The sequence below is a fragment of the Chelonoidis abingdonii genome, chromosome 2, assembly GCF_003597395.2.
Source record: "Chelonoidis abingdonii isolate Lonesome George chromosome 2, CheloAbing_2.0, whole genome shotgun sequence".
Classification (NCBI taxonomy): domain Eukaryota; kingdom Metazoa; phylum Chordata; order Testudines; family Testudinidae; genus Chelonoidis; species Chelonoidis abingdonii.
In genome coordinates this window covers 79,174,518-79,189,381 of record NC_133770.1, presented here as the reverse complement: position 1 = coordinate 79,189,381, position 14,864 = coordinate 79,174,518, and the positions used below count along the sequence as shown (strand labels likewise).

Sequence of the window (14,864 nt, the reverse complement as noted above, 5' to 3'; positions counted from 1 at the left end):
TTCCCCTTTTTCCTTTCCAAATGGATTGAGACCTTGTTGCCTGAGGGACCCTCTCTCTTTCCGTGGTATACTGCCACAATTGAGATTAGCAAAGGCGCTGGAGCTCCCACTATGTATACAATGAAGGAACTGGTCGCCAGGTATTCTCTATGCGGACTTCTTGGTTTCCGGACTCATTCCCCTGCCATTTGGTCCACTACAGCCCAGATATGTTAACCTTCCAAGCAAGCAGCAAAGCCTCCTTTTCTTTTCTCATCTCCCAGGCTTTTGAATAAGGACTAGGCTATGATGGATTTATTTACAGGCTAGTTTTGTGGTTTTCATTTATGGGCTAGGTGCCCACAGCACAAGATGAGCGCCAGGAATTACTTATTGGTTTGAATTTCTAAAATATAATAAATGAATATGTTGTTTTGTGTGTGTTTTTTGTTTTCTACAGGTGGCTCTGTTTCTAATATGTATGCTATGAACTTAGCAAGGTATAAATACTGTCCTGACATAAAGGAAAGGGGGCTTTCAGGGCTGCCAAGACTGGTCCTGTTTACATCAGAAGAGGTAAAGAAATTGCACCCATCTTCATTATAGACTTTTTATTAATGAACTTTTTTTCTTTTGCATATGCTGTACATTTCCATTGTTTGATTGTGTGTCTAATGCTGTTCCAAGCATAATAAAAGGGTCGTCATTATACAGCAGGAAACATGATGTGTAGAGATGGCTGGTGTTGAATTCTCTCTGCACAGATAAACTCTCCATCTCCTGACAATCTCTGGTGTTGGGAAAAGGAGAGGTTGTGGTGAAACAGAGCTCCTCTGTCTGATTTCCCACTGACATAACGTCTAGCAGGAATATACCTCGGTAGTGCAAGTTAAAGCTGCTATCCTGCAGCTTCAGCTTATGCTGGGGCCAGGCAATCCATAGTCAGAAAGCTACAACTGACTCCCTGCCCCTCTTCCCCCCCCGGCTTCTCCACTGGCTCTGAGCACAGCTTGGCTGCAGTGGAGAATCAAACCCAACAAAGAGAATCCTGGCAAAACCTTTCACTGAAGCTCTCTAAACAAGGCTACTTTAAAGAATCTAAAAACTTCTTCCTGTTTTAAAGCTTTCAAACACAACCATAGGCGGCGAGTTATATGGACTCGAGGTGCCTGGGCTCCAGGAATATTCAGGGCCGGGTGCCCTGCTCCAGCAATATTTGGAGCTAGGTCTCTTCCCCCGGCCCTGCCTGGATCGGGTCCTGGCCCCGGCCCCGACCGCCCCTGGAGCCCTGGCAAACTCGCCGCAGCCTTGGCCTGGGGAAGGAAAAGGACGTGTGGGAGATGGTTTCACCTCCCTCCAGCCCAGGGAGGGGGGGTCAAATTCAGCCAGAGCAACTGGGGTAGGGGGTCAGTGGGTCCCTCCGGCCCAGAGGTCGCTCAGGAGGTCCCACCGGGGGTGGCGGGATGGGTCCAACAGCCCAGGGGGTCGCTCAGGAGGTCCAGGGGGCGGGGGGGCTCAAGTGGGTCCCTCCGCCCAGAGATCACGCTCAAGGAGGTCCAGGGGGCAGGGGGGTGGTGGGTCATGGGTCCCTCCCGGCCCAGAAGGTAATCAAGGAGTTCCGCCAGGGGATGATGGGGTTGTGGTCCCCCTCCGGCCCTGGGTTACGCTCAGGAGTCCTAGGGGCGGGGGGGGGTCAGTGGGTCCTCCGCCGCGGGTCGCTCAGGAGGTCCCAAGGGGGCGAGGGTCGGATGTCCCTCCGGCAGAGGTCGCTCAGGAGGTCCCCCCCCGGATCTCCACACCGCCTCCGCCTTCCACCCCTCCCCCTGCGTCCCCCCTCCGCTGCGTCCTTGCCTGCTCGCAGATCAGCTCCCGGCAGAACTGCTGTCTGCTGCCCCAGGGTCTAGCATCTGCCATCCACTAATGGCAAGGCAGGCTGCCGTTACCCTGCTCTTCTGCCCTAGCCCTGAGTCCCCAACGCTCCAAACCCTCATCCTCAGCCCCAACCCTCATCCCCCTGCACCCTAATCCTCTGCCCCAGCCAGAGCCCTCATCCCCCCGCACCCTGAGCCTCTGCCCAGCTCTGAGCCCCCTGCATCATGCCCTCATCCTCAGCCCCAACACTCATTCCCCTGCAGCCTGATCCTCTGCCCCAGCGTGCATCACCTCCCCCTTCCTACACCCCCACCCCAGTCGAGCCTGCACCCAAACTCTGTCCCAAAGCCTGCACCCCTCATCCCCTCCTGCACACCCACCCCCTGCCCCAGCCTGGAGCCCGCACCCAGCACCCAAACTCCCTCCCAGAGCCTGCACCCTTCACCCCTTCCTACACCCCCACCACCAGCCCAGAGCCTGCACCCAAACTCCATCCCAAAGCCTGCAGCCCTCACCCCCTCCTGCACACCCACCCTGTGCCCCAGCCCAGAGCCTGCTCCCAGCACCCAAACTCCTTCCCAAAGCCTGCACCCCTCCTGCACCCTAATCCCCAGCCCAGGACCTGCACCTTAGACCTTCCCCCTGAAAGCCCGCCCAGAGCCTTAGGCAAGTGGAGGCGGAGTTGAGGGGGTCAGAGTTGTGGGGGGGAAGAGTTGTGGGGGGCGGGTTCTGAGCACCACCAAAATTTCTACAAACTTGCCTCCCATGAACACAACATATGCAAAACTCAGGTGGGAGACTGTAGTAGGAGGGATGCCCACCGGCACTAATTCTCCGTCAGAGCTTCAGCCTTTAATTAGAGCCTCTTTTCTCCCACCTACATCTCTGCCCCTTGGGCTTTGTGACCTTCACAACCCTTTAAACAAACTAGGTTGAGTATAGTTGTGTTTTGAGATTAGATTGGCACAGGTGGTATAATTATTATTAATATTACTTCCAGTGGAGATCTAGGCCCCATTTTGCTTGGAAATACATATAGTTGATCTAACTTACGTCACTCAGGGGTGTGAGAAAAACATCTCCCCCACAAGCGACACAGGTTACAGTGACCTAAGCACTGTCTCCTGCCCACATAGCTTCTGCCCCTTGCAGAGGTGGAGAATTATGTCTACGGGAGAGCACTCTCCCATCAGCATAGAGTGTCTTTACCAGACTGTGCCGATGTAGCACTTCTAATATAGACCTGCTCTCAGACTTTAAGGCCAAAGGGGACCATTGTGACCATCTAGTCTGATCTCCTGCACATTGCAGGGCACAGAACTTCCCCCACCAACTCCTGTAATAGACCCCTAACCTCTAGCTGAGTTACTGAATTCCTCAAAACATGGTTTAAACACTTCAAGTTACAGAGAATTCACCATTTACCCTAGTTTAAACCATGCCCAAGTGACCTGTGCCCCATGCTGCAGAGGAAGACAACCCCCGCCCAGGGTCTCTATCAATCTGACTCGGGGAAATTCCTTCCCAACCCCAAATATGACAGTCAGTTAGACCCTGAGCATGTGGGCAAGATCCACCAGCCAGACACCTGGGAAAGAATTCTCTGTCGTAACTCAAAGCCCTCCCCATCTAGTGTCCCATCCGTTGGTGATATTTGCTGCTAGCAGTCACAGGTTGGCTACATGCCATTGTAGGCAGTCTCTGCTGTTTTGCTGTAAGGTAAAGTAGGTTTAGATAACATGCACTCTAACTCAAGAAGATAGAAGATCCTTAGCTACTTGACATAATGGTGGTTTAATGGAGGAAACTGCACGTACCTTTGCTGGACAGTTCCTTAGTGACACTTGAGATAACAGCAGCAGAAAAATTGTTAGTATTCTGCCTTCCTGAGTTTTAGCTGGTGTTTCTGAACCTGCGATACATAACTGAGTACAACTCAAGCTACAGTCATTAACCACATTTTAATCATTTTTCCTTTTCATTGTATTTGAGTCTTATCTGATTTTGTTCAGGAATAAGAACATTGTGGTGGGCCAGAAAGATGAAAATGCAATGAAATTGAGACTAAGAGAAGAAAAGAACTGCATGAGAAATTGCAATGAATACTTTAATGCTGGTAGTTTTTTGGTGTGATGAAATTGAGCCCCTCCGCCATGTGACTTGATCATACATGTAAACTAAGTATGAGAGTACGATATTAAGCAACCCCTTTGATCTGCTACTGAGATTACAACAGACATAATGAGTAATAAAGCCATAACATAATTGCTTTATGTGCTCCGGTTTCCAGAAAACTTTTCAAAAACAAGAACATATTAATTTTTATTCTGTCTTCATGAGTGCAGGACAAGGTTACATTGTGTTTGGAATTACAACAAAAAATCATAGAATCATAGAATATTAGGGTTGGAAGGGACCTCAGGAGGTCATCTACTCCAACCCCCTGCTCAAAGCAGGACCAGTCCTCAGATTTTTACCCCAGCATTCATTCCCCCATTTTAAATGTACTGGTATTCAGTTTGGTCTTGTGCTTTGAAAAGGTTTCTTTTTTCAACCTGAATGATTACAGATGATATATCTTCCTCAAAAGAAGATTGAAAAGAGTTTACTTAAAATAGGAGCTCTAAGCCATGTTATAAATGGATTGACACTGTGGATTGACTGTAGTTTCTGTAAATACATGTGCATCTTTTGTTAAAATGGTGCTATGTAACTTATTACATGAGTGTGTTTAGCAAATAATAAACAGTATATTTTGGAGCCAGTATATTTGGGATACTATTTTTTTTCTTTTAGTCCAGTGATGGAAGCACTCCAAAGTTATGCTTTAGCACAGCTCTTATCCTCTTTACAATGATACCTCCTGGCCATACACTTAAGGCCTTTTTCTGCTCCCACTGAAATCCAAGGCACTACTCCTATTTCAATGGGAGCAGATTGGACTCTTGAAGTCCAGAAATGACAACATCTACATGTTGTTTTCCTTGGAGATTCAGTCAGTTTCCATTTTTTTCTCTCTCAGTATCTCAAATACTGAAGCTGCACTTATGTTCTTGCCCCTGTCCACATTTCATAATAAGATCTATGATTTGGTGACCTGCTTTTATGTACCAACTTAAATTTTGCAGATCCACTGCTTTCTGGAGCAATTTGATTTTTCCCAGTGACTCAGTGCCATGCGTTTCATTTGAACATAATAGTAAAAGTCAGTGGTATAAACAAGCTTTCCCCCCCCCCATTGCTGTTTTTAATTATTTATTCATTCAGAAGTCATTTGAAACTCTCTGTTGCTGGAGTCCAAATCTCTCATGAACAAAAAACATTGCATCTCTATAATATATTACCACTTACTGATGTAATTTGATGTAATTCAAGATTAATTATCCACCTATGTATACTATTATTCTTGCAGTAGTCTAAATGAATGAGTCCTGAAGGTTTTGTGAGTGTGTCATGTTAGAAAATTAAACAGTTTTAAGATTGACTGACTGATATTAGCTGTTTAGTATTTTGCATGCATTTATTTAGTTGAAAGGAAAAAAGAATCTTCCTGTTTTTTTAAAAAAAAGAAGGAAAGAAAGAAAACCCTTTGAGATGATCCACCTCATCAAAATAAGCACGACAGGCTTGAATACTCTTAATATATTCATACCCACACATTAAAGTGCTGTACATTTTTCATAATTATGTTCCTCTGTAACTGCTTTTGTGTGACTCCTCTGGAAGAAAATGAAATTAATCAATCCCTGGCTTCACCTCCTGTATGATAAGAAACAATTCTAGATATCTTCAGGGTTGTTGGAATGTATGTTATTTTAACCCCTAAAATAATAACATGAGGGATTTGCTTCTATTTTCCAACAAGAGCAATTTTAAAATACCCTTTCAGGTTTAGGGCAAGCTTAATACTGCAAGGTGCTGCGAGCTCATGTGAGATGCTAAGGGCACATCAGGATCTACCAGCTTCTATGGGAGATGAATGCATTTAGCATCTTGCAGGTGCTTCTCAGTACCTTGCAGGATGGAATCCTAAAGTCTTGTAAAAGGCTTGTAAAATGTAAAAGTTAATTTGGATTAAGGCAGGGTGTGAATTTAAAGTGCAATAGCTAACTGTGACTGTGAACTAAGATAAACCAGAACAAGGTACTCCTATAGTGAAGCCCTAGGTCACAAAGATGAAATTTAGAAATATGGTAAAATATGAAACTCTGAATCTTTGCATTAAATAGAAGAAAAACTGCAAACTACAATGCAGAGATTGTTAACTTGATTCTTATTCACACTAAGGCCACTTTACACTACTCTCATAATGTAAACACCCACTTTAAGGCCCCTTCACACTGCTGGAGTGGTGTGAAGTGGACTAGTATATGTTTACTTCTACTTATAAGGCCCCTTTGAGCTGTATACAGTGTCTTTAGTATGAATGAGAAACAGGTTTTCTGTGTGCACATTTGTGTGAAGATAGTGTTATGGTATCTTTTTATCAGTATCTTAAATGTGGACCACATTACTCTTTGTCTCATTATCTACTGTACCTATTCAGTGCATGTCATTTGACTTGAGCTATCTTGTTTCTTCACAGCATTCACAATTTGTTGTTTGCATTAGGAAATATAGTTAGTGATGTGACCATGGTCAAATATTGATGTCATTATACACCATGTCAAGTTTTTTTTTTTTAAAGATAAGTTTACTTTTTTGATGTCTTTTTCATATACTCAGTGTCATTATTCCATGAACAAGGCAGCTTCTTTCCTGGGCATTGGCACGCAGAATGTTTACTTCATCACAACAGATGAAAGGTAAGAAAACAGAGCCACTGCCATGATCTGATCCTTTTAAAATGCAGTAGTGCTGTAAGTAAGTAACCTATTTGAACATAACTGAAAAAGTTTTAAATCTGTGTCCCTTAGAGGTAAGATGATACCTGAGGAACTGGAGAAACAAGTCCAGCGGGCCAGGAAAGAGGTGAGAGGGGGAGAGAGAGTGACCACGCAGGCTGTGCGTTTGTGCATTTGAATGAAAGAAAGGGGAATAAGAGTGAGCAGAAGTTACAACAGGGCAGTTCATATACAAATGTTCTTACACATGCAACCTGCTTGCCACAAATTGTTCAGTAAGCCAGGAATTCCGGAGGATTTGCTGTACAAGGCCATTAACATTTCCTAAGGCCTTTGCTAGTGTTAATCATAAGATCAAATAATGCTGCTCTGAAGGACTCTAGTACATCTTTTCCACTCACAATATTCCATTTGCCCTCAAGCCTTCATAAATTGACATGATGAATGTATTGCTTTAAACAGTTGCTGCTTTCTTGATTATAATGTAATGATCTTTAACTATAGCAAAAGCTACCTGCAAAAGCTATAAGAGAAGAATCAGCAAATGTTAAGAACCGTGTGGAAAAAGGCCTGTTGTCTTAGCATGTAGTACCACATTCCACCTCACCCCGTGTAGTGACAGGGATCAGAGATTCCATCCAATGTTTATGTTCCTCCAGGGATCCTGCTATCCAGGAATAGAGTGGGGGTAGCATTTGCAGGGACTAGGGTATTGCACTGTGAGATGTATTTTGCTGCTCAGAGTATATGCCCTCAGTCTGTCAGCTAGCACTTGTTACTGACATTAGCTTATGAACTCGCTAGCTTGGGGACCAGAACCTGACTCCTAAGATTCAGATCATCTTTCCTTGGGTTGATTAGCTGCGCCTTCCTCTATTCACCCAACTTGTGCATCAAAGCAGCAAGGTCTGGGATTGAGCCTTTAGGCCTCAATCTGGGAATCACATACAGACACCTGTAAAAGCAGCAGAGAATCCTGTGGCACCTTATAGACTAACAGATGTTTTGGATCATGAGTTTTCGTGGGTGAATACCCACTTCGTCGGTGTGCCATCTAGGATGTTAATGTTCTGGACCACGCACAATGGGGCTGACATTTATACCTACTTTCCCATCATTGGCAATGGAGTCAGAAGTGACTGTGCCATCCTGCCTTGCTCCAGGACAGCAGAAAAAACTTTCAATAAGGGCTGTCTTACAAGTATATCCTTAAACCAAAAACTGACAGTTATTTCCCCACCGTGTACTATATTGAGTTCTGACTACTGATTTACTGTGGGCCTAATTGCATAGCAAAACAAATTCCTCCTTTCCCCCCTCCACTCCCCCAGACAGCTGAAGCAGAAGACCTACACTTCACTCATATTGAGCAGGTAGGAGAAAGCAGAAGTGAAAATAAAACTGGGCAACTAAAAAGCAATAAATTAGCTGGACTAATAGGGAAAAATTCCTTGCTCAGGTAAGAAAAGGACTTTCCTTTCTTGGCCTGTGGATGAACTGTTGATTTTTTGGATGATTTTAAAGAAAAGCACCTAAAAGAAGAGTGCGCTAGATCCATTTGTGTTGCACTGATTTTTATAGAAAAGAAAACTTTTTCCTTGTTAAAACTGTTCCGGTTACAGATTTGCTTTCTTTCATAATGTTTATTATTGTTTCATTTGCCTTGAAATGGGAACGACAAGCACTTTGAAAGGTTCTCTCATTTCAGTTTAGGTTCTGTAAGTACCTCTCTCCTTGATGAAATGCTATTTTATAATTTTTCCACAGAAATATGCCTTAGTGAATCACAGTAAATATTCTTCTGACACCAGAGGACTATTTTTTTTTCTTATTCTGCAGTGGTGGAAGTGCATGAGTGTTCTGTAAAGCATAACAAAGAGACAAAGTAGATGAGGTAATATCTTCTCTTGGACCAACTTCTGCTGGTGAGACAGACAAGCTTTCGAGGTTACATAGCGTCCAGACATGAAGAAGAGCTTTGGATAAGCTTGAAAATTTGTCTCTCACCAACAGCAGTTGGTTCAATAAAAGATATGATCTTACCCACCTTGTCTATCCAATATCCTGAGATCAACACTGCATGAGGCATAATAGACGAGAACCCTCGGCCTCTTTACTAATATGATACGACTAGACCTAGTACTTACAGCAAGAAGGAAAAAACTCAGAAAAAAGGATTTGCTTAAATATAATGGCAAGCAGAATAAAAACATGCTTCCTCTACTTAATAAAAATGTTATGGTCATTATCAAGAATTCATAGAGGATCCAATCCTGTTGGCCTAATTCAGGCAAACCCCTTGTTGGCTTCAGTGGGAGTTTTGCCTTTGCCTGTTCATTTACTGTGGGAGCAGACCAGCAGGGATTCTTCAATGAATTTTTGTTAAATGTAATGAATACATAGAATTATTGCCATAGCGGAAGTGTTGCTTCACTTGGTACTTTAATTTCAGGCTCTTTTGTTGTGTTTCAGATTAGTTGACTTGTTTTAGACTGTGAGAGGAATGAGACATTACAGACTGGGATTTTTGTGAACATATGGGCCTGAGTCTCATTTACACTAAGGCCTTTTACACTGTGCTGGAAGTGTAAGTAAAATTGACTCTCCCTGCAAGGCCTGTTGACACGGTTAGCTGTAAAGTTGCCTTAGTGTAATTGTGAATGAGGCCTATATATCTTCAATGGATGCTTAAAAGTAAGTGATAGTTATTTAAAGTTGGTCTGGATTTCATTTGAAATAAAACATCACATTGCCAGATTGTCAACTGCTATAAATTGAAATGAATGGAGCTATGCTGATTTACATCAGCTGAGGATCTGGCCCTAAAAATAAATCAGAGAGAGGTCCCTCTCGTTAGCCTAAAATTAAGCACGTAGTTGATGAGAAATCCCAAATTTAACAGTTTAATACCAGTTTTAGTGCGTATGCAGTGGTGATTTTACCATGCTTTGGCCATGACCTTGAGTGGTGCAGAGGACTAACCACTCCTATTGACCTGAGAGTTCGATAATATCGCTCAGTACTGCTTGGGATGAATTTAGCTTCTCTAAATAAATGCAAACTTGGTTGCATGTGAAGCTCTCACTAACATCAGTAAGAGATACAAACTCGTAACGGAGGGCAGAATTCCGTCTACTATTGTAATCTCCCTGCTAGGATTAACTAAACAGGAAAACTTTTGCTGCTGAGACCAAAAGGGAAAGAGAGAATTGCCAGAGACCTCAAAGCTGCCAAAAGTTTCACTACTCAGTCTATCTAATCTGTCTGAGAGAGAGATGGCAGAAGATCTCACTATATGTTTAACCACTGCCTATAATCCTTACTATTTTCAGAAGAGTAGGACAGACACAGTGACTTGCTATGGGCCACTGGCATTAGGGTTAGTGATAATGGTTCCAGCTTTAGAATATGCTGGCACCTGCTAAGGCAGAAGGTGAATAATACAAGCACTGCAGAGGTAATGCAGGTGGGATCCCCTGAGAGATGGAGTCACTTCCTTGCCTGATAGTTGAACTAATGGTGCCATCAATATTAGGCAGAGCTGCAGCAAACACAGCAGTGAGAGGGAAAGGATTGTGAAATGACAATTAAAGTAAAAAAGAGAGATGTCAACTATGCAGCATACTTTCATCTTTACAGGGCTCAGAGCTGTCAAAGTATAGTCTGCATCTAGTAGAGTCCAGCCCATGACAATATGTCATCCTGGAACGCTGGTTTTCAAAAGTCAGCATTTTTAAATACAGTACCTCATAGTTAGCCTTTTACTGCTGAGAAACTAAAATGTAGACACTGTTATACCTGCCCTACTTTTCTAGACCTTGTTATATTTTAGCTCAGTATGCATATTAGAGGATATGAACAGTGCAAATGACATTTCTTTGTTTTGGATCATTTCACAGGGGGCAGCACCATTTCTTGTCTGTGCCACAGCTGGTACAACTGTGTTGGGAGCATTTGATCCTCTGGATAAAATCGCTGATATCTGTGAAAGACATGGTCTTTGGCTGCATGTGGATGTAAGTTAGTTTATATACCATGTAGTTTGTTAGTATTCCTTCAGCATTATTGATGCTTTCTTCGGCTGCTGTGATATTTCTATGCACTCAGAAATTAGACAGGACTTTAATTCCATTTGCCATTCTTTGCATGGGGAGGAGAAATGCAGCCACTTTCTCTGCTAAGTTCCGCTTGCTGAAAACCAGAAAAGAAGTGGGTTTTGAAACCTGGTCAAAGTCTTTTTTGCAGATTGCCAGATTGTACTTTAAGAATGCTTCTAAACAGCTTCCCACTCTTTCCTCCCACCCAAAAGACAAAACCAAACCCCATGCAGTCTTGAAGAGGAGAATTGTATAGAAATATTCCTTCAAATTCTTTCAGCTTCTTAATGTGGGCTGGATATAGCATAGTTACTGTGATCTGGGTCAAAGTCAAATGTTCCCAATGAGACTAGGAAGACTTGTAGTCAGTGAGTTTATAGTGGTCCAAATGAGAGCAGAATCTGCCTTGATCACAATAACTGATGGCTGTTTCACATTCTTGGATTTGCCTTTCCTGTTGACCCACTTAAATTTTCCTGGGCTGCTCAGAATAAAATGTTCTCTAACCCTATTTTTTTTCATTGTATGATAAGGTTTTAATCTTATACAAGTGAAAGGTTGGAAAGTTGAATTTATTATCTCTATCTGGAGTAACTATTGAGTTACTAGTATGAAGAGTTAATTTTTTAAAAAATTGTTTAATCTAAAATTAAATCTTGTAGGCCAGATTCTTCTTCTTAATTACACTAGTATAAATCCAGAATAACTTGACTGAGTCTATGGAATTACTCGGGATTTATATCAATGTAGTCAGAGGAAAATCTGGACCTGGGTCTATAGGGAAGATATAATGTTGTTTTGTTTTGATTTTGAACACTTTTTAAGATTTTTGTAATGGAAATGACCTGGGTTTTAAATAGACACTTTTTTTATATTTAACCTGATCATGCGTCTAATTGAGTCAGTGAGTTTTGCCATTGATTTGATGGATAGGCCCTATTCATTTTAATATAAGAGCTGGAGAAATAGTATGGTTAGGGCATTGCTTATCAAATATAATATTTTTGATCTGATAATTGTCCTATGGTTCCTAAATTGAAGTCTGAGAAGTACTTGCTAGTGGCCTGCAGAGAGCTGGCTTTTCTTGTTTCCAGCTGCTAAATCGTATTTAAGAAGCTAAAAAAAAAATTTAATATTTGGAAAATTCTACTTTTCCATGTGTGCAATTGCTGTAGTTGCCCCAGAGATCGTACATGATTTCCAGAGGAAGGAGAGGTGTCTTGCACAATCATGAATGGGAGGATATGCAGTGAGCATGGCAACTTTGCTATTAAGATGTGGTTCCTATTATGAAAAAGTTTGAAAATTCTTATCCTAGGCTTATAGTGGTTTATTTTAGCTTTTAGTGGTAGGTATTTGTGTGTGGATGTAGAGGGGCTGTAACCCTATATTTTATTAATTTGTATAGCCATGCATATCTATTCAAGCTCAGTAATGTGGAGTGAGTACTCTTGTAACTGCAGAAAATAACTCAAGTGATATTCATAATATGATCAATGATGAATATAAGAAAGAAAAAACAAGTAAACACAGGAACTTGTAATTCAGAAATAATCTTCAGGAGTCATGGTAATCAGAGGCAATTCTGAAAAGAAACAGCAACCCCATGTACACTGAGAACGGTGTTTGAAAGCTAAAAGCCCAGTTCTATGCTGATTTATGCATTGTGCAGTCCGGTGGTTATCAAGAGAACACCTAATATGGGCGTGTTTATAATTTTGAAAAAATAAAGAACAATTAAAATCAAATGCTCTGAGTAGATGTAAATGCTCTATACAGCAGGGCCATATTCTGATGTCAGTTACACTGGTTTGAATCAGAGTCACTCTGTTGGCTTCAGTCCCAGGAGCTAATCATCATCCTTGGGCTCTAGTAGTGGCCATGGCTCAGTATGCCCCACCCCTGTGTGGGATTCCTAGCTAATGAATCTAGATTATTTGATAACCCACTGATCACACCCCTACTACTCTTCTAGTCCACCCACAATCCCCTGTGCATTCTTGTCAAGTGGAGAAACATTTCACTTGGCTCTTCAACATGAAGGGGGCTGTGGAATCCTTCTAAATGGTCTTTCTGCTTTCTAGCCTTGTATAGCAGAACAGCAGTGATTCCACAGCTGTGCAGGGATGGGAACTGAGATTCCACCCAATTCTATCACATGGCTTTTGGCCTAACTTCCAGTCAGTAACAGTATATACCACTATATACCAATTTCTTCATAAATATGTATAAAAACATTTTATTTGCATTACCCATTCAGAAAAAAAAATCTTTTAATAGGACCGTTCTATGAGGCTTTCTGAAATTTTCCACAAAATTTTGTTAGTTTTTAGTTCCTGGAAAAATGTTTCCAACTTTTGCAGAGATCCCTGCCAGGTACGTTTTAACACAAACATTCTGCATATGTGTTTTTAAAATGCTTGGGTCCCAGTTCTGCAATGGGTTCTGTACCTGGGTGGATCCCTACTTAAGTCCCTGCTCTGCACAATCATGGGGGTCTGCTTGCCTGGAGCTCTTTGCAGCATCAGTGCCTTCAACATTTGAGCCCTTTTCTTTTTTACTACTAATAATTTCTTATAAAAGACTTTGAGCACATTATGTGACACGTCCCCCACAATCTCCCTTTCCATGCATAGCTGCATGGAAACTCTTCGTTAATGTCTCAGACTTATAGATTCATTGCAGCAGTTAGGTAGTTAGGGTCCAATCCGGCTCACATTGAATCCATGTTTAAAAATTCCATTGATTTTCAGTGATGCAACATCAGACCCTAGTAGGGTGAACAGATGTCCCGATTTTATAGGGACAGTCCTAATTTTGGGGTCTTTTTCTTATATAGGCTCCTATTAACTCCCCCCCCCCCCGTCTCGATTTTTCATATTTGCTGTCTGGTCGCCCTAGACCCTGGGTGCTACTGTCACATACTTGCAAACATTATATTCCATAGTAAAAGTCAGTGGTCCAAATTCTGGGCCTGACTATGCAACTTACATAGAGTAGCCTTTACTTGAGAGAGTATTATCATTGAGGTCAATGGGACTACTCCTGTAAGTGCTACAGAGAGTGAGTGAGTGAGATTTGCAGAATTGGGCCCTCTTCGACACCAGTGCAACCGATTTGATTTCAACATGGTTGCATTGATGTCACTGAGTGTACAGTTAAGCACCGTGATCAAGGATCACACATTTAAAACAGAGTGTTGCTTTAGCTTAAAATGGATTATTGAGGCTTTATAAGATAAGGCAGTAGGAATACTTATAGAACCTTAGAATATACAAGTAACATTGTCTTGGTTATGTAAATATCTCAACAGGCATCTTGGGGTGGCTCAGCTTTGATGTCAAGGAAGCATCGTAAGCTTCTGCATGGCATTCACAGGTAAATAGTTTAACAGCTCAGGGGAACGCCCAGGAAGGGTGTTAATTGGGAAGGGGCACTGCTTAAGAATCTCTTTGGGGTTTGTATATCCAAAGTGTTTTTTTTAATTGAAGAGACCACAGAATTTATAGAGGAGTGGGGAGGAAATTCAGAAATTTGTTATAGGCATTTGTACTATACATGGGCATTTTTCACTATGTACTACTATGATTATAAGGTAATTTGTTTTTCCTCTTTCCTTAATTCCCCAGGGCTGATTCTGTTGCCTGGAATCCCCATAAAATGCTGATGGCAGGAATCCAGTGCTGTGGTCTTCTGGTGAAAGACAACTCTGTAAGTTGTCCTGTTATCTTTTTAAATGCAACTTAAAATTGGGGTATATCATTGCTGTATTATGGAAGTGGACATAATTAGGAAGCAATTGCAAGTTATTTTTACTACACTCTCCAATGCAAAGTATAGAGCTGTAAAAAATGTATACAATGTCACAAAGGACAAATAAATGATATGGGACCAAATTCACCCATGACACTAAACTCAACAGAGTTATACCAGGGTTGAATTTTGCACATGGTGTTTCTGTAACTTATTTGATTTCGATTATAAAGTAAGCTGCTCAGTCACACAGATGCAGGATGAAGTGCTCTCAAGCACTTGGAGACTGATCTTGCTCCCATCAAAGTCCATGGCAAAA

General features: G+C 42.1%; 1 protein-coding gene across 1 annotated transcript in view; it reads left to right on the top strand.

Annotated features, from left to right (window-relative positions):
* Positions 1-14,864, top strand: part of GADL1 (glutamate decarboxylase like 1) — a 130,186-nt gene that overhangs the window by 29,928 nt on the left and 85,394 nt on the right. Inside the window, exons 6-11 of the mRNA XM_032784160.2 lie at positions 440-555; positions 6,577-6,656; positions 6,768-6,822; positions 10,595-10,711; positions 14,106-14,170; positions 14,422-14,503. Coding sequence (XP_032640051.1) covers positions 440-555; positions 6,577-6,656; positions 6,768-6,822; positions 10,595-10,711; positions 14,106-14,170; positions 14,422-14,503 — 515 coding nt within the window. The remainder of the gene's footprint in view (positions 1-439; positions 556-6,576; positions 6,657-6,767; positions 6,823-10,594; positions 10,712-14,105; positions 14,171-14,421; positions 14,504-14,864) is intronic.